Source organism: Rhincodon typus, chromosome 14 (assembly GCF_021869965.1).
Source record: "Rhincodon typus isolate 14 chromosome 14, sRhiTyp1.1, whole genome shotgun sequence".
NCBI classification, from domain to species: Eukaryota; Metazoa; Chordata; class Chondrichthyes; order Orectolobiformes; family Rhincodontidae; genus Rhincodon; species Rhincodon typus.
Window position 1 is genome coordinate 39,030,312 of NC_063345.1, and position 24,256 is coordinate 39,054,567.

Genomic DNA, 24,256 nt, shown 5'->3' on the forward strand with positions numbered 1-24,256 from the left:
TTTGGAGGGAGCAGAGGTATATGTACTAGTTCTGTAAGGTCCTAATAATAATCCCTGACCAAATGTAGTTGTACTTTTTGTTGTCATACAATTAATCCTATGTTATCTAAGAACAGTGCGTCTTCTGTACACACTAGGTCCCCTAAATAATGGGAAGTGAATGCCCCTGGTAGCATTTCTTGCCCAATCCTAATTGTCGTTGAATGGCCTACCATGCCCTTTCAGAGGGCGGTTAAGATTCAAACATATCGCTTGGGTGGTGATGACATTTAAGTATTAACTGTTTTAATTGAATTTAAATTCTATGTTCTGGCATGGAGAGATTTGAACTCATGTGCCCAGAACATTGCTACCCCAATGACATTATCGCTGTGCTACCTTCTCTCCACATTCTTATTCCATAGTGAGATGGTGAATCTTGTGATTCAGTTAGTTATTCTGCCATTTTGTTTAAAAGAGTGCATTTAATCCAAAGCTGTACTTTGCCATTCTCTTATTTACATTAAGAAATATTATGTTTACAAAGAATTGAAAATGTTCATTTCAGCCAAATTGTTCAGGATAGTAAAAGGATCAAATACCAATGAAACCTAGTTGGAGGAAGGAGGCGGATAGTTTTACAGAAGTGGTTACTGAACTATGAAATAACTTTCCATGGAAAATAATTGAAGTGGACAGTATGAATAAGTTCTGATAAACACTACTTAACTGATTAAAGCACAGAACCTCATAGTTACTGAAGACTCAGTGCCAAGTCTGGAGGCCATCTTGAAGTATTCTATCTTCAACTCAGAGAAGGAATTGCTTGCAGAATTTGATGCAATCTTCAGTAAAAAAGGAACTCGAATTATTATTTGGAATATCAGAAGGTAGGTAGACAGTTCATTAATCTAAGCAGTAATCATTTAGTAAACTAAGTAAAGAACTGACTGTTTTGCTGCTTAACCAATTCCCTGCTCATTTGCTGTTTCTGCTTATTCATTATTCTTGGTCCTGCCTCCTATTCAGCCTTTCCAAATTGAACATAGTCTTATAGTACACGGCAGATATATAATTGCAACCAATTCTAAATTTTAGTGTCTATACATCTCCTGTGATGCAACGTTTACTTTCTGCTCCCTGAAATATTCTATGCATTATATAAGACAAATGATTAACGCCTGTGAACATATGCCACAATTTGAAAAAAAAACCTTGATTGGCTGTTGCAAACTGATGTGCATTATCATTGATTTTATCGCTATATAATTCTGCTCCGTTGCTCTTAAACAGATATTTTTCCAGCCACCTGTTTTTAAGTCAATGTGTCAAAGGGATGGGTACCCTAAGTATGATGAACCTTTAGTAAAGTAACAGGAATGTATTCATTCCACTTCTGAAGGACATCTCCTTGTTCCATATGAGTCTCTCTCTTTCACTTTCTCTGTCTTTCTTTACCTTCTCACCCACCTCCACCAACCAGCTGTCAGACCCTTAGTGGAGTCTATTTATGATAACCACTAAATGCATGCCAACCTTGTATTATGGAACACTCGGTAACATCACTGAACTGGATTCTTACATCTGGCAGCATCTGGTGATATGGAGCACACTGGGAAGCAACATAAAGGGCAAAGTTCCCCAAGCTGTGATCGGGAGTGATTTGGAAGTTCCTGCTCCATTCTTGGAGAATTCTAAACATTTAGCAAAGTTTTTATCCAAGCAATGATACTTCTATGATAAAGTAGACTGCCACTGTACAATTTTCAGAATCAGATGAAAATATCAACAGCATTTTGTGAAAAGTGTTCTGTACCCATAAAACTACATTTGTGCAAGGAGGCACCATTGTGGGAGTGGGGGAGCGGTGTTGTGATAGCTGCATACAGGAAAAAATTAGCAGAGTTCCTAAACCTCACAGACATCTAAGAGAAAAAATTCTCCTCATCTCTGTCCTAAAAGGGCCACCCCTAATTTTAAAATAATGTACCTTAGTTCTGGACTGATAGAAGCAGAAAGCTCTTGTTTGATGAAATGTTTCTTTCTTGTATCCATTTAATACTGTGCAAACCAGCAATCAATGAATATTATAACCTTAAAGAAACAAGACAGTACTAAGGGATTGCTACATTTGACTGTTGTAAAACATTAGTTATGTTCAATATTACCTAGGAACCTCTTGTGAAGTTTTTAATAGATCACTCAGAACAGCTCAAAGGTTACTGGACAGTCAGTTTTAGAGTTGGACAGAGACAGGCAGAGAAAAAGGTTTCAACTTTTGGGCTGCCAGCCAGACGGGCACTTAAGGGTAGGAAGAAGAGGCTTCATCGTAAAAAAAAAAGTGCTGTTGCAGCAGCTCCAAGGAGTTATGATGCAGGAAAAGACCTGGAAATTAGGTTACATGTGGGGGTTACTGCACACAATAATTCCTGGGAGCTGCTGGAGCTTGGAAGCAGCTGATTGCCATTAAGGAAACGCAAAGCAACATTTCCTTTGTGCAACTGAGGAACACTGGGCTGAATCTTAAGCCTCATTAACTACTTACCCGACCAAACTGCATCCCTCTTGTTCAATTCTATCCCCACTCACCATGCCAGAACAACTTGTCACTGCTGAGATATCCCAGAATGGACTGAAATTCGTGGCACCGAGGCCGTTATGCACCCAGATAAACACTGTTAGTGTAGGGTTGCCCATCTCGGTTCCTGACATTTGCTCCCAGTCATTAGTGTAGAAGGAAAATTGGTTCCTGTTTTGCAGACAGGTGCCTAGAGGTCCTGGTGGATGAGGTGGCGCAGAGGTGGCAAGTCCTCTTTCCTTAGGAGGCCACGACACAAGATCATGCAAGCCTGGTCCAAGGTTGCCACCCAGGTAAGTGTAGTTTCAACCATCTAGAGGAATGCACAGTGACGTAGGAAATGCACCAAAGATCACAAAAATAATGTGCCATCCAGTTTCATCTCCCTTAATACCTGCCTCTCTTTCATTCCAGGAAGAAACTAGCGCACAATTAGCCAGAAAGAGTCCAAATAGGTGGTGAGCTGCCTGAAGTTCAGCTCGTCACCCCTTATGTGGAGAGATTCCTGACTCTGAATGCTTTAAGCAGCTGACTGACCATGTCCAGTGTTATGGACTGGTATCTAATGCTGCTATTGAATTACTTTGCCAGGACCCCTGAGTGAAGGCTATCTCCCTTGACTTGGCTGAAGGCCGCTGACAATTATGACAAGCTTCCGGGCTCTGTGTCGACACTAAATGGCAAGGCAGTACAACAGTAATCTGGGCCTGATATCTTTGGCCGAGAGGCAAGGTGCAAAAAAGCAAGGGGACTGTGTTGCGAGCATCCAGCTAGTGTGAGTGAGTGCTAAGTGAGCAAGCAAGAAACCAGGAAATACAGCCTGGTCCAATCCATGAGCTGGGTAGATATCCCTGAGTGAAAAGCATCCTTGCTGCTGTTTTACAATAATAGGTGTCGTTGAATCCCAGGTTGGAGCATGAGGTGCAGACATGTATTGAAAGTGGAGTGGAAATGTGCCACAGGGCTTTTAGAGGCTGACACATTTAGATGCCACTGTTTGTGGATGTGGAGTGAATGTGGCCGGTGCTTATGGAGTGCCCGCTGAGAGGTTGGTGCCTGGTGTCCAACATAGAGGTCTTTGGGACACGTGGCAAGCTGAAGATGCCTGTACCTACTCTGACTTACATGTTGAGAATTCTCAGTGTTCAGTTTGTGCACGGCAGGTGGTATAATAGATAGCTATTTATTAATTTATTAATGGATGAGATGTGCAGTTAATAAGGTCATTGACAAGCAAAATTCCCCCTTATTAGGCGTTCACCTCAGTCCTGTGAGAATCTTACCTTGATGCTGGGATGTTTATTAAAAGATGCAGCAAGTTGTGATGAACTTAGAATCATGGCATCATAGGATCGCTACAGGCAGGAAGAGGCCATTCGGTCCATCAAGTCTGCATTAACTATCCAACGAGCATCCCACCCAGACCCACCCCATCCCCATAATCCTACACGCAGGTTTTACATGGCTAACCCACCCCCTGCATGCTACAAGGCAATTTTTGTTCAAGCATTGTCAATCCACCTAATCTGCACATACCTGTACTGTGGGCAGAAACCACGTAGACATGGGGGGAAAGTGCAAACTCCACAGAGACAGTTACCCAAGGCCGGAATTGAACCCGGGTACCTGGTGCTATGAGCAGCCGTACTAACCACTGAGTCACTGTGCCAGCTTCACAGGACTGCTTGGTGATTCTGTCACATTGATCAGCATAGCCCATGTTGTTCAGACCCCTGTAAGATTTAAACATTAGAGCTTGGAGAAGTAGAATATCAGTAGCTTGCGTGATGAAGCTAGCTTTCTGAGAAATGGCTGGAATTTTGATTGTGAGTAGATGCAGGAATCTGTTTTAAAGAATGTAAAGTGCCAGAATGTGGGCAGTCGTTGAGTCAGTCTGTGACAGAGTGGCTTCTGAGGGAGTTCCAAAGCTAAGTCTTTGAAAAAGAAGATTTGTAATCACTCGCAAAGATTTAAACATATTTGGTGACCCACAGTGTCACAAACCTCAAGGGGGTGTGTGGTGGGGGATGCTGAGGAATCTGTGGGATCTGTTATGATCTACTTTGTTATTTGATGTGATCTTTGGGGGTGTTTGACCACATTGTGTCGATTACCTTTATTTGCCTTCATGTTAATTTTTCTAGCTTTGTATAGTAAAGCTTATTGTTTGTTCAAAACCTTGTCACTTTATTTTTTTAGTGAGTACCTGCAATCTCAAAAATCTCAAAAAACAGTTACTGATCCTAGCCAGATTGAAACATGGATTTATTTGCCTGGTCAAGAATCATAACGCAGGAAAAATATTTCTTGTGCAATAATAATTTTTGGATTCTTCAAATCACACATTATCCTCTCTAGCAGTCATCTGCTGGTGTTATTTTATAAACAATTTTGTATCTTTGCTTTAAAAGTGGTATCAAGCTAGCTTCCTTTCTGCACCTTTGCCGCCACTGTTCCATGTGAGTTAAGTATCTTGGTATCAGGGGAAGTTAGTGATTGAATCTCTCCTCAATGAAGCATTTTTCAAGAACATAGAACAGGTGTAGATCATTTAGCTCTTCAAACTCCTCAAGTTTTGCCGTTCAGGGAGATCACGTCTGATCTGTGACCTAACTGCACACACCAGTCCCTATACCCCTGTGTGGCTCTACCTAACAAAAATCTATCATACTCAGTTTTAAAATTAATAATTGTTCAAATATCAGTTGCTGTGTATGGAAAGGAACTTCCTAAGTTCCTAATTTCATTCTGAAAGGTATGTTAATGGATGTTTTATAAACAGAGCTTGTGAGCTTAGAAAAGACAAATGAAATTTCAGCATATCTAATACAACAGTAAAATACTACACCTGTATAAAATCTGAAATAATAACAAAATATTGCAACTAATCTGCTGTTCATGGCTACATGTATTGGGGGGTGGAGTGCAGAGAGAGAGACAAGCAGCAAACAGGCTGGTTCATTGACTATTAGGACACTATGACATTGGTGGTGGCCCACCTAACCTGCCACGATTTTATAAGTGAGAGATAGTAGGAACTGCAGGTGCTGGAGAATCTGAGATAACAAGGCGTAGAGCTGGATGAACACAGCAGGCCAAGCAGCATCAGAGGAGCAGGAAGGCTGACGTTTTGGCCTAGACCTTCCTCCCACCAGGAAGGTCTAGGCCCGAAATGTCAGCCTTCCTGCTGTGTTCATCCAGCTCTACACCTTGTTATCTCATGATTTTATAAGTGTCAGGTTAGGTAGGCCATCTGATATTGATCCAATTAAAGCCCTTAAATGGACAATTAATTTAGGGTTAATCACTTAAGGGTTCAAACCCATTCTTAGCCAGGACACCTGGGTTCAAGTCCCACCTGCTCCAGAGGGGTGTAATAACATCTCTGAGCAAGTTGATTAGAAAATCTAGAATCTCATTGCTGCTTTGATTTAACGGATGGCTGGGGAGGCCTAGGCCAGAACTATAGTTTTAACCCTATTGGCCAATATTCAGTAAAACAGGGAGGTACCTATTTTTCTGACTCCTTGTGCCATTCAGATGCCCCATAGATTTTCCCCCTTAACGGCCATCCTTCTGCCAGCTCACATGCCCACCAACTTCCTTGTTGACACGAGCCAACCTTGCCCTGGCCAGATCATGGACTTGCCTGAGTTTGGGGTATCTATTGTTTGTCTTCCTTCTAGTTTGTCAGCAGTGACCACCAATCCTGGTGTGGTGGAGAGCTGCTGGTCTCCAGTTGGCTGGCAACTCAATAATTTCAGAACTAAAATAGAGTGCTGGAGAAACACAGCAGGTCTGGCAGCATCTGTTCAGAGAAAAACTGACACAGGATCACTGGAGACAAAATGTTAATTCTGTTTTGCTTTCAATAGATGCTGTCAGACCTGCTTTGTTTCTTCAGCACACTGTTTTTGGTTTAGATTTCCAGCATCTGCAGTTTTTGTTTTATTTCAATAAAATTGGAGTTCATCCTGGTGATGAATGGAAGTCCCATCTCATGCTTATTAAAGGATAGTCGAAAATATTAAAAATTGAATGTGCTAGTGTAGCTGAGACAAGTGTGCCTTGAAATGTATGCTGGGTATGAAGGAATGTATCCTTAACATTCTGTGTAGTCCAAGGGTTGAAGTTGCTGACTTTTCATCGGAATATTTATTTGCTGCTCGTGCAAAACCATTCACCCTTCACATGATCTTTCTGTTGTCCTGGGCAGTGTAGGAATAATCATATAACTCATAATATTGTTGCCTGTCTCAATCCTCATAATTCTGATATGTCTTTTAACCAGATATCCAATGATGGTAGCCGTCTTCTAGTCTAGTTAGCTAATTTTACTAAGAAATTTTCAAAGAACCTGTTGTTGTCGATGAATTGCCTTACTGTTGATCTGGGGAGATATTTCGGAAAGATGCATTTAGCAGGATTAGTTCCAATCTTTCCATGCTTCTTGATTAATGGGTTTTGTATCTTTCAGAAACAAGGATGGGAAACCAGAACTGGATTTTGAAACAGACCCATTAGACATCCGGATCCCAGATATCAACAGTGAAGATGGTGCAGGAAAAACGAAGAAATACAGACGACCGGAGAGGCAGGATCAGCACATTCCTGAAAGTGACTACTCACTAAGGGTCAGAATCTATTTGTTTGTGTTTTGTTTGGCAGGATTAAAGAAAGGGCTGAATTGAGTTGTGGATAGTTCATTGAATTAGGGTCTGTACCATTGTGTTTAATATATTTCTGGAGATTTAACACTCACGATGCACTCACATGACATACGATAATGTGACATTTGCTCACTGTTTGCAAACGTTTTTGCATTTATCTGAGCTGAGTACCTTGGTGTATCACCAATCCTGAAATAAAATATGATTGTTTATAGTGACATCAATGAAAAATTATAAACCAAAGAAAGAACACAGCAATTTAAAATTATGCAAAGTTTAAGCAACTATGATTTCCCTTACGTTTCTACAGCATTGAACGCAGTGGGAGACACCAATCATATTCCATTAACTCTACAGGAGCATCATTAATGTAAATAACTTTTAATATAAATGTTGTCAATTTAAAATTAAAGAAAAAAAAAACAAGTTCCATAAATAAAAATAAAATCCAAGCAATCCTAACCTAATTCAGCCTCCTGACTTCCACAGTCCCCCTTGGAAATGCGGCTTCAGAGAGCTGAATCATGTCAAACTCACAACATTAGCTTTATTTCTGTCTCTACAGGTGCTGCAAGACCTGCTGAGTTTCTTCAACACTTTGTGTTTTATTTCAGAGAGGTGAGAATCAGTCCTTGCAGAGAAGTTCCAAAGCTGCCAGACTATTCTTAAAAGCACTTTATAAACAGAGAACATCACAGGGTGACATATAAACTCTTGTTCCAAACTGTTCATAACACTTGATGCTTCAAGACTTGAGAACTTCCAGGTGATTTTTGTTGTTCCTCCCCCCCCACCACCAATGCAATTGTCCTTGCAACTGGCAGTGAAGCTGAGCTTTCATTTAGTGAGGAGGCCAACAGTTCTCAAACACAGACCAACTGCAAGTCAACACAACCTGGGTAACTGTGCGTGTATGAACTGCCCATAAGAAGAATGTCTTTTCCATGTCACTAGCAGCAGTGCTTGACACCAATCACCGGTTTTGGTGGGCTCCTATCCAAAGTAGGGGAGTGTTGCAAACTTGATTTCCCCCATCTAATAACCCCTCGAATATGATGCTATTGTGCAGAATTCTGGTCATTAATTACTGTTGACAGTATAATGTTGGTCAGCTACAACCTCTGCTAAAGGAAAGAATATAACATTTGTTTAGTAGCTAAATTTAATTATATGTCGACATCCATCCATGAACTCCAACTCATGTGCTGGCTACATTTGTGATGTGAACATACAAAGATAGCAGGTAGGAAAGACCAACACATCCAACAAACTTGCCCCATACTCTCAACATTTGAAAATCATACTCGAAATTTCCTTCTTGCTACAGCCATGAAATCTACTGAGTCAAGAATTCAAAAATAAAATCATAGGGACAACAAAGAACAATGAAATCTGCACATTTCTTCTCTGATATTATTAGGTGATTAAAATTGTTCATGGATCATTTGATCATGAAGTTTGATAACTGTTAATCATTACCTTTTATATCTTTTTCTAGTTAAGACCTTTTAACGGCACATGGTGAATTAGTACACTTCACATAAACTGAGAATGCACTCTATTGGCTCAGTAATCTTTGTGCAAAGAACCAGTCAACTTATTCCTATTCTTGCATGGTTTAAATGTGAGAGTCCTGGTCTTCCCCAACATACCAAACTGAAATAATTATCCGACCATTTCATCACTTTAGTTTCCACTCTGTCAGGATTCCTATTAAGTTCCTGTTGCTCTAAAATATCACTAGTTTCTATTACTTCGTGGAACATGAGGCAACAGTATCACTTGCACTTCTCAAAGCAGGAGTTTCACTTTAAACTAAAATCTTGATTATCTGCACTAACGATATCACCATGCTGATTATCTCCCAGAATTGAAGTTCAACTGTATGTACTTGACTGTACCGAAATCTTACTTTGCAGTCTGCAGTTTGATAAAACAGTTCATTCAGAGGTACTTCTTAATTTAGTAGGAACCAATGCTTGTTTCAAGAAGTTGTGAGAATATTTAACAAAGATAAGGACTGCAACAGTGAAACTAGCTACTAATGTTCTTTATGTTGTGATAGGCATATTGTAGCATTTTGTACCTGAAGCCTCGCATCCAGATCATCCTGTGTAAGAAGAAAGTCAAAGCACAGCTTATCACAAAGAGCCTGGCTCACATTGAATATGACGTTTACAAACCTAATTTTAATGTATCCTTTTTGAATGTGCCAGATAGTGTACTCATTTTGCCATTATGATTACAATATGCTGTTACTGTTTTGAAAAACCTGTTGATTTCTGGTGTACTCACTTTGCAATCAAGCCATCATGGTTACAATATGCTGTTGATATTTTCTTAATTTCCAGCTCCTCACAGTTAAGGCAGACAAATAATCCCTTTGCCCGGAGCTAACCTTGACAATATTGATGGTTACTGTTATGAATAGTCAGGTGAGGTGGGAGGCTTTATGGGTTTTATGGAAAACATGCAATCAATTTATTAGGTTTTATCAAGGTTGGATCCAGCAAAGACCTCATGACCCATGAAATTTTGGCATCTCGTGAAAACTGGTATAAATCTCTCACAACACACTTTTCATGATTTTCTGTACAAGAATAATGATGCTACTTTGCAGAATTCTGGTCATTAATTACTGTTGACAGTATAATGTCAGGACTGATGCTGCCAAAACCTGCTGACTTTTTCTAGTCCTTTCTGTTTTTATTTCAGATTTCCAGGATCCAAGTTATTTAGCTTTTATCCAATGGCATGGTAGCTGGGGCAGGTGACATTGACAGCCTGCCTACCATGTGCAAATAAATAATGAAACATCCGTTGTGCTTGGGAAAAGGTTGGATGACCCCAATATTTCCCTATCCATGCCATTGTATGGTTTCAGGGACAGGTAAAACCTCGGTAATGTTGCCAAATAGCCCTTGCTAACCTGAGCCTGGGGCTCCATGCAACTGGTTGCAGTCCAGATAGTGACCATTAGAGAGCATTGGTACTCTTGGGATTGCTCTTTTTACCAGTCAGTCAGATTGGCTGACAGGTCCAGAGGAAGAGACTTCCTCCCACTGAGGGTTTGATATTCCATTATCAGTCTTCACTGCATCATGGCCTCAGGGCTGATTTATTTTCAGTTTGTGGGCTCCAGCATCTGCTCCCTTATGTTTGACCAAGTACTGATCATACTATCCTCCTTGAGTCTATTTTATCATGTTCATTGCTCCTCTATTTTGGCATCTGTTTTCTTCTCCTCATAAAAGCATTATTTGAATTGTGATATTGTGCATATTTGCTTGATCTCTATCATCCCTTCAAAGGATTTGAATATTTCTGAACTTCTTAATTCCTTTATATTCCATATGCATGATGCACTGAATAATCAAGATGACTTCTACCACTTAATAGTTCTGTAGGAGTACCTGCACCAGAAGGGTAGAGGTGTAGTAGTGGTAATGTCACTGGATTAATAATCCAGAATCCTAGATTAATGTTCTAGGAACATGGGCTTGAGTCAGTGGAAATTCAAATTTGAATTTGATTAAAAAGAAAACTTGAATAAAGAGCTGGCCTAATGGTGACTACTGTCAATTGTCATAAAAGGCCTACTGATCTAATGTCTTTTAGGGAAGGAAGTCTACTATTCTTGCCTGGTCTGACATATGTGTCATTCAAGACCTATAGCAATGTGGTTGACTTAGGGTTAGACTTAGAATCCAATTCGGGTTGGATATTCAATGCTGGCTCAGCCAGCTATGACCACATCCTGTGAATGAATTAAAAAAAACGAGAGAAGAAAAGGGCATCAGACTGTAGGAACACCTATACCTAGAAGTTTCCCTCCAGGCAACAAACCACCCAGACTTGGAAATATATCACCAGTGCTTCTCTGTTGCTAGATCAAAATCCTGTAACTCCTTTCCTATCAGTTCTGTAAGTGTACCTACACTAGATGAACTGCTGTGGTCTAAGAAAATGACTCACCACTTTTTCAATGCAACTTCCAAAAGATCAATCCCACAGAAGAATTTTTTTTTAAAAATGCTTCATTGTAAAGAATACAATTTTTTGCATGGCAAGTTCATCATCTAAACATTACTTGTCTACTTACCTTTTCTTTTACTCACTGCTTTCAACTTTGGTGGTGTCTAGTTCTGTAAGCCTTCATACTTCACCTCAGTTTCTTTTTTAAAATAAAACTCTTATAAAACATCTGAATACTTGCTTGATCTGAATAAATAAATGAAGATAAAAGAAAAGAATTTGCTTACTTTGTTATTTCTACCAGTTAATTAAACATTGAGATACAAATATCGCCTCCTATTTCACTTCCATCTGAGGACGCATAAAGTATATCACAATCAAATCATCGTTGCATGTGTTAAAATCCATAATGCAAATATACTTTTTCAAATTATTTTCCCTCTGATTGCAAATACCCAATTATGATTAACATATTTACAGATTGTAGCACTGAAAGTAGGCAAGAGGCTGCAGATAATCATGGAATTAAATTTGTTTAAGAAATCATGCTTTTTCTTCTGTTAACTTGTCTTGAATTTTCTTTTCAGCTACTTACCCCTTTGGTGTGTCTCCCTTTGATTTATCTCCAACATTTCAGTCTTCAGTTTGCTTAATACTCTTCATTCTATGTACCTGTGTACACTGTTCAGTAACTAATTAGGTTCTGCAACATTATTCTTGGACTCCTCACTCTGGAACAGCCATTTAATTGCACAGCAGTGAAGTGGACAAAGTGTAGCTGTAATACTGGCATTGGCCAGGTGATAGTCTAAGGAACAGAAACACAGGTGGATTGAGAGCACTGGGCAGAATGGAAGCCAGAAGTAAATGAAATAATTATCATTCCAGTTAACCAAGGCTTTAAGGTTATACAACCAAGGCTTTAGGATTATATAGTATTATTTGGATAACTCTGTTCATGTACAGCTCTGCAAGAAAAGTACCATTTTATCTATGCCTTACATTGCATTCTGCTATTAGTTCTAACAAACATGCTATCTCTCATTGTCAATAGACTTCTGTACTCTACATTTCATCTGAGGATGTTTATTTCAAAACTCTAACTGTGGCAGAACAAAGTACGCCCTACCATAAAATAGTAGCCTGTATTAACCTTGTTCTTGTGAACTTTGAATATATGTTTAAAGTGCTATTTTTTCAGCCTTTGTTACTAATTAACTACTATTTACATATCCTTCTTCTCCACCACCAAACATGGAATATTAGCTCTTCCTTTCATGTAACATCTACCAACATAGGTTAAACAGAGACCTTTGTAGCTCTCAAGTTTACCTCCCAACAGATCAGGATCTGTCTGTCAAAAATTCTGTGCATCATTGTTACTGTTTAGCAGCAATTTTTCATGACCCTCACTGATGTCTTGCTTGACAAATGCTATGTAATGTCCCAATGGAATGCTGAGACAACGGTCATTTGACAATGCTCCCTGTTATTGAATCCCTCCATTTAAATTTCCTTTCTGCCACAGAACTGACACAGTAATTATCAAAATCAAATGGTATCTTACATGTCTGTGACAAAAGTAAACTTCTTCTCCTTCTTTGTCAAATCTTTCTCCACTTACTTACAGCTTTTGATATGATTGATCACACTATCTTCCTCCAATGCCTCTGCACTGTTGTCCAGCTGGGTGGACTCCTCTTATGTGGTTCCATTGTTACCTATGTAATTATAGTCCGAGCATCACTTGTACTGGCTACTCATGCTATTCCTGTACTACTAACACTATCCCCATGGAGCTATTCTTGGCTGTTTCCTATTTCTCATCTACATGTTGCTGTTTTGTTACATTATCTGAAAACACTGCCTTGGTTTCACATTACTTCAAGTCCCTGCTCCAAACTCTGTTCTAGTTACCAAATATATCTCTCTCGCTAACAATGATCTTATCAAAGTTATCTGTTCGCAGCCTTAATTTCACATTTGACCCAGAGATAAACTTTTGATCTGATTTTTGTGCCATTACTAAGATCACCTATATCCACCTCCATAACATACGTGCTGTCTCAATTCATCTGGTGCTAAACCCATCATTCATGTCATAGATTCCCCCGGACTAACTATTCCACCGCACTCCTGTTTGGTCTCACGCATTCTACACTTCAGAAATTTGAGGTTATTCAAAACTGTTCTGCCTGTGTCTGAATTTCATCTCTTGTCTGTTCAGTCATTCCAGTGCTCACAGACTTAGCTCCCAAACAAACTGCATGTTCATTTTAAAATTCTTAACATTGATTTCAAATCCTTCCATGGCCTCCTTCCTCCATAGCTTTTGTAATCTCCAGTCCAGCCCCTAAAATATTTATGTTCCTCTAATTCTGGTTGCTTGAACTTCCTGAATTTTATTTGCTTCACTGTTGGTGACTGTGGCTTCAGTTACTTAAGGCAGTAAATTCTGGAGTATCCTCCCTATACTTGTTTGGCTGTCCTTATCTCGTTTTTCTTAAGATGCTGCTTGAAACTTAACTCTTTGATCAAGCTGTTGGTTGTTGACTCAATAATTATTGTGGCTAGTGTCATGTTGAGTTTTATAATGCCTCTGTGAAATGCCTTGGGATGTTTTATTAAGTTAAAGGCACTATAAAAAGTTGTTAGTATAATAAAACAATCCATTCCTGGTATAAATAAAAAAAAGTTAATTTCAGCAGGGGAAATAATCAAACTGCCTGTTCTGCTCCATTGAAATGTACCAATTGACATTAATAGTATGATCACTGATATTAGCAAAAAAAAGTTTGTCTTTTTAGATTTATTTTTATGTCTCTCACTTAAAGCATACTGTAAAATTGAATCATTATTGTAATAAAATTCTGAAAATAACTCATCAATATAATTTACTTTGTAAATGCAGTGGATATATGGCACTGGCAGTTAGATGCTCAAGCTCATAATTTATACCATGTATGATATGTTATTTACCTTAATCATTTGATTAGAATAAACGTGTTAAAATAACTTTTGGTTTTAACTGTAAAAACAAAGAGCAGTTTGGAATAATGATGTACAACAAAAATCGGCTTATTAAATCCTATGAGAAGGTTGGATGCCAGACAAAGGTAAGGATTTGGTATTCATATGGTTTGGTATTAAAATTAATTAAATAGTTTTAGCAGGTAAGAAACATATGTTTAATTTTTAACTAGTTTTCTCTCTATTTGTTCATGTTGGGCTGGGGTACTTTTCAATGGATGCAGTTAATGTTCAGTAACTAGCCATTATGATGTATGAGGCTACACATTTAATGTCGGCAGACAGTTCAACATTTGGGACCTCATCTTGTTCTTGACCAACACTACGCTCTACATTTGGCTTCTCTTCTTTCTATACCTGAAGCTGTAAGATCAATTATTGCATCGTACCTGTTGCAGAGTTGAAGACAGCTAATGCAATCGAAGAAGCAAACTTGCAACCTTGCGGTTAGTGTAGATTAATATTCTTCAAATATCAATCCTGATCATGTCCCTACACCTAGTAGACCACCTGCACACCTTCATAACCCTTACAGTAAAGAACTGTGGTTTTAAAGTTGACCTAAAGCTATCGATAAAATCTAATCAAACTGTTCAGAAATGTCAGTGCACACTTCTGAAGCAGTTGGGACTTGAACCTGGCCCTCCTGGCTCAGAGACAGTACCACCACCACAAGTGCCCAATAAACCATCATTCCCTGACTGGGAATCAAATCTGGGCAGCAGTGAAAGCGATGAATCCTAACTATATACACATGCCAACAGAAACAATGGGCAGAATCTCATGGAAGTCTGTTTGTTTTGAGTTTTGGCAAAATTTGTGGCAGATTTGGATGAGATGTTTTGGGAAAGGCTATCCCAACATCAGGAGCACCTTGCTTCAGCTTTAATACTTTTGACAAGCAGCGTAGCAAGATTCTCATTAGGCAGCCATAATTTGCCAATTAAGGGGAATGCTTGTCAAATGCCTTGTTAATGGTTCAACTCCTCTCACAAATGTACAGCTTCCTATCTTACCAAAAGCACAAATAAGCTAGACATTAAGAAAATTTGACATATAAACTAGAGCAGTTACCCGTGACTCAGCTCATATAGACAGGTTGGCTGGGGACCTGGGGAGGCACAATGCCTGTGTGGTTTATGGGAAGAGCTGTCGAGAAGGGAATTTGGATGTTTGGGTACTCAGCAAGAAGTACAACTTCCAGCTGAAAGCCGCTGGCCACTGAAGACTCAATGTCACCTCCCATTGTGAAATCACAAATGCGCAATGGAATAGAAAATAGTAGTGACCATACTCAGAGTAGGTAGGGTAAATGTCTCAACCTGTGAGGAGGGGGAAAAAGGACCCATTGATATAAGGATGTTGAAAAGAAAACAATATTATACATAGAGCCATGCACGGTACAAGACACAGACCAATGGGGTTCCTAATCACAGGCCACAGTGATGCATCTGTCCCATGTTTGCTGTGTATCTCCCTGCCCCAGACATCACTGACCGAACTCATTCATACCAACACTTCGTGTGCCAGAGGGCTGTGGTATATTATTCTCAGCCAGCTGCAGAGCTGTCACAGTGAGGTGTTCACCAGATTGTGTTCCCACACTTCTAAGCTTGATGCTTCCATCGATGCAGGTGGCAGCCTTGCCAATGCTTCCTCTGAGGCCTCCGTATTCTCATCCTCAGAGCCTGAGGAGTTGGGTTCTGGGAGAATGTCTTTTACATGACATAAGTGGTGGAGATTCTGGCTGTACCTGTAACACAAAAGTGACAGAAGCCATCACAAGACATTAGAATTGGTGTGCAGTCAATGAGGCTGACATTATGGTTACTGTGAGTTGTAGTGGAATGAAGAGTGGTATTTACTTGGATGTTTCGGCATCCTCACAGGAGCAGTCCCAGTTTTCTTGTGTGAGACCAGGGATTCCCTTCTTGGGAAGGGTGAGGAGTCTAATGTTGGGTGCTCCTCCGCCCATAGCAAACTCTGTTTGACCTGTTATGGGTGCTTTCTCTCCTAATGAAAGAATGAGAAGAATCGAGTAAGATGGAAGTAGGTAAAACCATAAGAAATAGGAACAGGAATAGGCTGTTCAGCCTCTTGAGCCTGCTGCGCCAGTCAGTATAATCGTGGCTTATCCACCTTTTTCCCCATAACCCATGATTCCCGTACTGATCAAGACACAAAGATTTCTGAAGAAGGGTCTAGGCCTGAAACGTCAGCCTTCCTGCTCCTCTGATGCTGCTTGGCCTGCTGTGTTCATCCAGCTCTACACCTTGTTATCTAAGACACAATGTATCTCAGCTTTACATATGTACAAGGACTCTGCCCGCACAGCTTTCTGTGAAAAGGAGTTCCAAAGACTCTGAGAAAATTCCTTCTTATATCAGTCTTAAATTGGCACCCCTTTATTTCTGAGTCTGTGCCTTCTGACCCTTTCATGAGAATCCTATCTGTTTCATAAGATCACCTCTCATTCTTCTAAATTCCAATGACCGCAGTCACAATCTGTTCAGCCTTTGCACCTGCTCCCTCCAAACCAGTGAACCAATCCCAGTGAACCTTCTCTGAACATTCTCCAATGAATCAATATATTTCCTTAAATAAGGGGAGCAACACTGCACACAATACTCCAGATGCGGTCTCACCAACACCTTGTATGGTAGCAGTGAGACTTCCCTACTCTTTACTCAACCCCTTCAAATAATGGCCAACATTCCATTAGCCTTACCTGCTGCACCTGTATGCTAGCTTTTTGTGTTTCATGCACGTGTACCCTCAAGTCCCTATGTAGTGCAGTTTGTTGCAACTTTTCTCCATTTAAAGAATACTCTGTTCTTTTGTTCCTCCTTCCAAAATGGACATTTTCTCACATTATAGTTGTTAGCCCTGGTGCAGTTGGAAGAAGGGTGAAGAGGTGGCCCTAAACAAATGACTAGGATGCACCAAGGGCTTTATGGGTTATTGGTCTGGGAGGATGGGGGCAGTGAGAGGGGCTGAGGGAAGTTGTTGCTAGCAATAATGAGTGTGGCCGAGCATAAGCCTTGGTGTGGGCTAAGTGCAATAGCAGCAATAGCAATTGCGAGATGGCAAAGAGAAGCTTGTGGTACTTTCTCTGTACTGCTAGCCATTGTTCTGCACAGACCTGGTGGCATCCTCACTGGGTGGCAACTTCAGACTGAGCTGCAGGGTCTGGTGTCAGGGCCTCCTCTGTGATTCCTCCAGGAAGAGGATTCCTTTCGTTTGCACCACCCGCTCCAACGGAGCCTCCGGATCCCTGTTGGAGAATCATGGTGCTATCTTCCACTTCCCCAACATCTGGAAACATCCTTGACCAAGCAGGGCAGCTTCAGAATGCCAGTCCTTGTCCATGTCCACGGTTGCCTTTTAAATAAGGCTCAGATGCAAGGGATGCTGGTCTTTTAATGAATATCCACTGAGTGGCGAGTTCCTAGAATGCTGCATGGTAAGCTTGGGCTGGAATCGGACTGAGAGATGATGTGGGACAAGATAGGTAGATCACAAAGGGCTTTTGAGAAGAAATTGTGAGAAATCTGCTAGGCCTTGTCATAGAAATCACTCCAAAAATATTAAGTCATACTTAGCCAAAAAAAAATAAAATTTGGCTCAAAATAGTTAATGAGGATGAAATGAACAAAGCATGTATAACTTCATTAATAGTAACTCAGAATTATAAGTTTTTCAAGTATCATGTTCTGCAGAACAGTAGACTAGTCCTCATAATTTACTTATTAATTAACATATTTTTGGAGTTTACAATTCACCTGAAAAACAACCGCATAGAGCAATGAAGCAATTATTTTGTTTGCATTTTTTTTTTCTCCAGTCAACCAGCAGAGGATGTGGAGTTGGTGTAATTGGAATTATTGAGTGCAATTTTCTCAAGCCAGCACATAATAAACAAGATTTTGAGTACACTAAAGAATACAGGTAAGAATGGACAAACACTAAAAATGGCAATATTTAAAATTTAAAAGTAAGTAGAAAGACAAAGTCAGTACAGACAGGACATAAACACGATCTGGTAGTCAAAGCTTGCCTGAGGCATAGGTTTCAACTTGAAACTTTTATGTAACTTGAAAATCTAAAGCCAAAATAGAAAACATGATAAATACACTACAAAGGTATCAATGTCTGAAAAGAAGGGCTCGATATTGAATTGATCTTTCATTTCAGTTGGAATTAAAAACTGGAATTGACCAGCCTTTTTAATGAACTGAATAAAATCATGCGTGGGTTATGCTGATTCTTGTCAGATATTGGGAATTAGCTGATTTAATGGTTTGAAAATATTGCTGTTGCAAAACAGGAATGAAGTAATTCAATGGATAATAAGTATGCAAAGATCAACTCAAGTATTGTTGGGCTATTAAAAGAACAAACTGTGAAAATGACTAAATCAGTGAAAATGGTTGGCTTTAACCATATAGGTATATAAAATAAAACACTGGTATTTGATGCGAAAAATTGTGTTAGCAAGTTTGCATTGAGTTTAAATAGAACATGGTAGAAATGGAAGCGATGAGCTACAGGGAGTACAATATCAAATTGTGTGGATGACAAAATCTGGCAATGCAGTAAATAAGACAATAGTAGCAGACTTTGGGGTTGGAAGCTTCCTAGAGTTACACAGGTCCTGAAAGTTGCAACAATCTGATACAGCCTGTACTGGAATTCAGTGTGCTAGAATTCCCTCTGGAGGCTGGGAAGAGAAGTCAGGTATGTTTTTAGATCTTGAACTTGTTGTCTCTGATTTTCTTGGGTGGCTAGTTAATGGCTAATTAATTAACTACCTAAACTGTAGTACTGAAATGTGCAAGGCCACAGACCAGGCGCTGGAACAAGGGATGATAATGGGCGGATACTTCATCTTTGGGCTGGCACAAACATCATGGGCTGATTGGCCTTTTTCTCTGCTGCAATTTTTCTTTGGTTTTGTGTCCAAAGGACAGGTTTGCTGTCCAATTATGAATAGCTGTCAAAGTTGTCATGTCAATTAGAGAGCTTCCACCTTGATAAGTGTAGCAGACTGTAATTTAAGATCAGTAAGACAGGGCCACTTCAACATAGGTGTGTTTTGTTCAGTTTTCTAATGAAAAAATAACTTTAGCAGCTGGGATATTACTGTGAAGTGGGAGGAGCCTTTCTAATAGATAGCTTGTGGCTGTGTTGCATTGATCTTTAAGCTGACTTGAGCACTGCCCAAATCCCCCTTGGCAGTTGCTGGGCGTTCCTCCAAGCATTTAAACGAGCCACCACAGTGAGCCGGAACCTGCGTGAAGTCATTTGAAAATTAGAACCACGGTGGCGCAGTGGTTAACACTGCTGCCTCACAGCGCCAGGGACCCAGATTTGAATTCAGCCTTGAGTGACTGTCTGTGTGGAGTTTGCACATTCTCCCCGTGTCTGCGTGTGTTTCCTCCGGGTGCTCTGGTTTCCTCCCACAGTCCAAAGATGTGCAAGTTAAGGGGATTGACTATGCTAAATTGCCCATATTGTTCAGGATGTGTACGTTAGGTGTGTTAGCCATGGGAAGTGTGGGATTACAGGGAAAGGGTATGGTGATTGGTCTGGGTGGGATGCTCATTGAAGGGTCGATGTGGACTTGTTGGGCTGAATGGCCTGTTTCTACACTAGGGATTGTAGGATTCTAATTGAACTCAATTAGATTTATATTGAGCCTGATTGGGTAGCCGCCAGATGTGTGCTGTCACTTCGATCGTGTTCTGTAAAACAGCACGGAGGTGGAATGGAAACAGAGAAGTGTCACAAGGGCCAGTTGCGTTATTGCACTAGGGGCTATAAATACAGCCCAGTAAAGGTCTTAAGACCATAGCAAATAGGAACAGGAGTAGGCTGATTGGCCTCTCAAGCATGCTCCGCCATTCAATAGGATCATTCTGGTCTGACATTTCTCATATCTACCTTGTTGTGTTTTCCCATAACTCTTGATTCCCTGTCTGATCAAGAACTTATCTATTTCCGCTTTAATTATACAGAAGCCTCAACTCTCTGTGAGAAAGTGTTCCAAAAACTCTCATCCCTCTTAGAGAAGAAATTCCTCCCTATTTCAGTCTTAAACTGGCATGCCTTTATTCTGAGACTGTACCCTCTGGTCCTAGATTCTTCCATGAGGAGAAATATCTTGTCAGCATTTACCTTGTCAAGCCACTTAAGAATCTTGTATGTTTCAATGAGATCGCCCCTCATTCTTCCAAACACCAGTGAGTGGAGTCCCAACTGGTTTAACCTTTGCTTATAGGACAGTCCCTCCATTAACAGGGTTCATCCTCGTGAACCTCCTCTGAACTGCCTCCAATGAATTAATATATTTTCCTACATAAAGGGACCAAATTGCTTACAGTACTCCAGATGTTGACTCACCAGCTCCTTGTACAGTTGCAGTGAGACTTCCCTACTCTTATACTCCCAAACCCTTGAAATAAGGATCAACCAGGTAAATGTCTGCTTGGTAGCTGAGCTATTGACACCATACCATCCACATCAGAAGTCCATATATTTCCAACTGCACTATCTCTGCTTTAGTTTATTTTCTACCTAAACTCTCTTACTTGATTATTCCCATGCTTTCCTGACCAGCATCCCATATTCTATCCTTCATAAACTTGAGCACTTTGTCTCTCAAGCATTCTTCCTGGTTTAACTAGAGTAGTCTCCTGCAGTTGATAAAAATACAGTTTGTTGCATTTTTGCAGCTAGCTGCACATTACATTGATACAACAGACATTGTTACAGAGACTCTGTGGAGGACCTAATGTTGGGTCACATTCTGACCACAAGACATGAGTAAAAGTAGGTCATACAGCCATTGAGTCTGCTGTGCCATTTAATGAGATCATAACTAATCTGATAATCCTCATCTTCACTTCCCTGCCTTTTCCCCATAACCCTTGATTCCATTCCTGATTAAAAATCTCTCCATCTCGGCCTTGAATATACTTAATGACCCAACCTCAACAGCCTTCTGTGATAAAGGATTTTATGAATCACTACTATATGAGAGAAGAAATTTTTTATCATCTCTGTCTTCTTTACACAGAGAGCGATGGGTGCATGGAATGCACTGCCAGCAGTGATAGTAGATTCAGATACGTAAGGGACATTTAAGCAACTCTTGGATAGGCACAAGGATGAGAGTAAAATGAAGGGTATGCAGGTTAGTTTGATCTTAGAGTAGGATAATAGGTCGGCACAACATCGTGGGCTGAAGGGCCTGTACTGTGCCATACTGTTCTATGTCCATTTCCATTAGCCCTACCTTGATTACCTGCTCTATCTGTGCACTAGTTTTCTGTGTTTCATGCACAAGTATTCCAAAGTCCCTTTGTGTAACAGCTTTTTGCAGTTTTTCTCCACTTAATAATATTCTGTTCTTTTGTCTTCCCTTCCAAAATGAACAACTTCACATTTCCCCATATTATGCTTCATTTGCCAGCTTTTTTCCCAATTAGTTAACCTCTCAATATCTCTCTGTAAACTGTTTGTAACTCTCTCACAACCTGTCTTTTGACCTATTTTTCTGTTGTTTGCAAATTTGGCTACAATATGTTCGCTTCCTTCTTCCAAGTCATTAATATGTATTGTAAACAGTTGCTGTCCCAACACTGATCCCTGTGATCCATTGATCACAGGCACCAACCTGAAAAAGAACCCCTTATCCCTACTTGCTATGTCCTGCCTATTAGCCAATTCTATATTGATACAAATATACTATCTCTAACACAGTGGGCTCTTATGACTTAACTATTGTGAGGTACTTCGTCAACACCTTCTGGAAGTCCAAATATAATACATCTACTGGTTCCTGTCTATCCTCTCTAGTTGAGACTTCCTCAAGAAACTCTCATAAATTTGTCAGACACAGTTTTCCTTTCATGAGGCCATGTTGACTCTGATTAGATTATAATTTTCTGAATGTTCTACTATTGCTTCATTCATAATTGATTCCAACACTTTTTCCAACAATAGATGTTAGGCTAATCAGTCTATAGTTACCCACTTTTTGCCTCTCTCCCATTTTGAATAGGAGTGTCAAATTGGCAGTTTTCCAATCTTCTGGTACTTCTCCAGAATCCAAGGATTTTTCGGCAAATTAAAGCCAATGCATCTACTACCTCTATAACTACCTCTTTTGGGATTCTAGGATGCAAGTCATCTGAACCAGGGAACTTATCTGCCTTTAGTCCCATTAGTTTGTATGATACTACTTCTCTAGCGATGTGATGTTAGTTAATTCTTTTCCCATATTCTTCAGTATTAATAGGATGTTCGAAGTATCTTCCATGATAAAGACTGATGCAAAATACGTGTTTAAATTTACTGCTGCTTCCTTGTTGCCCATAACCATCTTCCTCATCTCCTTCATTTTCTAAGTGGTCAATTTCACATTACTTCTCTTTTCCATTTTATATGTTTAAAGAAGCTCTTATTGTTAGTTTTATACCCTTTGTAGTTTATTTCTCTGTTTTTATTATCTTTTTAGTCCTCCCTTGCTGGATACTAAATTCATCCCAGTCTTCTTCACTGGTTTTGGCCTCCTTATATGCTTCTTTTTTCAACCTAGTATTCTTCTTAAGTTCTATGGTTAGCCATAATTGGTTTTTCCCTCTCTTAGAATCTTTCCTCCTTACTGAGATATATTTTGCTGACAGTAGTGGATTGCCTCCCAAAATGTCTGCCACTGCTTACTTTCTGTCATTTCTGCTAATCTATCTACTCAGTTTACTTTAGTTAATTCCATCCTCTGAGAAAGGTTTGGCATCACTGGCAAAGTCAGGACTCGTGGCAACTGAAGTTATCCAAAAACGTGTGTTACAGAAGCAGCATCACAACATAGACATTGAAGGCATGAACTGAGTTATTAGAAAGACCAAATGGGCACCATCACCATCATGTGTGTGGAAGCTGATTCATGTCTGCAAATTATGTATGAGAAGTATACTTCTTTAAAAATAGATCACCACCAAATCACTCATGTTTCCAATCAATCAGTTAATATTTAACAAGCATGCGCAGTGCAATATTGATAAAAATAGGGGAAGGTAGGAAGAGATAGAGGAGATATGACATACTATGCTTACTACTAATGATTAATAGGAATCGGGTGAGGGCAGAAAGACTGAACTGGACTGTGGAAAAGAAACTTTGAGGATAATGGTATATTTAACCATTAATTAAGAGGGCTAATGCACCATGCTCAAGTCACACAGAGAATGTCATTTTTTTATGGGCTAATTTTCATCTATGTGCTGTCCTGATTTACAGAACGAAAGTAATGGAAGAGGTTGTCACCTTCAATGGAATTGATTTCTGTTGGATTCTTACAAATTTAGAATTCTCTTTTTTATTTTCTGGTTGAACTTGTGACTGATGTTTCAAGCCCTTCTCTGGAGAGGTTGAAATCATTAAAAGTGATGAAGTTGTGAATGATGTAAATGTCTGTTTTTCTCATTTAATCGCAGTCACACTTCTGGCTTGAAGATTTGAAGTCTATTGTTGACTGTAAGTTAGCTGAAATATGCCCCACATAACTGGAATCCCATCAGTGCATTTTAATCATGGAAGCTTACTGCATGGGAGAAGATAATTCAGTTCTTTATCTTTGAAAGAGCTGTCTAATTGGTCTCATTTCTCCTTCAACCCATACATCTGTAGATTTTTCCATTTCGGGTGTATAGTTCACTTTTCAAAGTTGACATTGAATTTACTTCCATTACTGTATCAATCAGTGCAGTCCAAAGCATACCATATAGTCATATGCTTCCAGTTTACATGCAGGCTAACTTGAATTCTCCAATGGACCAGTCACTTCAGGAAATTTTTAATCTGCTGTGAATATATTTAGTTTTGGTTGACAAGTATGTCTGTGATTACTGGTATTAATGCCAAAGTAGACTTCTTCCAGTGGCAACGAATAGCTGAGCCATATTAGCCGGAGAGTTGTCGGATTCAGTTCCTGGTCCAGAGAATTAGATGTTTTTATTTT

General features: G+C 39.7%; 1 protein-coding gene across 1 annotated transcript in view; it reads left to right on the top strand.

The window, feature by feature from the left end:
* Nucleotides 1-23,700, top strand: part of LOC109933474 (MORC family CW-type zinc finger protein 4-like) — a 64,351-nt gene extending 40,651 nt beyond the window's left edge. The window contains exons 6-11 of the mRNA XM_048605313.1: nt 722-869; nt 7,035-7,191; nt 9,293-9,421; nt 14,199-14,318; nt 18,077-18,180; nt 23,536-23,700. Of these exons, the coding sequence (XP_048461270.1) occupies nt 722-869; nt 7,035-7,191; nt 9,293-9,421; nt 14,199-14,318; nt 18,077-18,180; nt 23,536-23,629 (752 nt within the window). The 3' untranslated portion in view covers nt 23,630-23,700. The remainder of the gene's footprint in view (nt 1-721; nt 870-7,034; nt 7,192-9,292; nt 9,422-14,198; nt 14,319-18,076; nt 18,181-23,535) is intronic.
* Nucleotides 23,701-24,256: the final 556 nt, after the last annotated feature.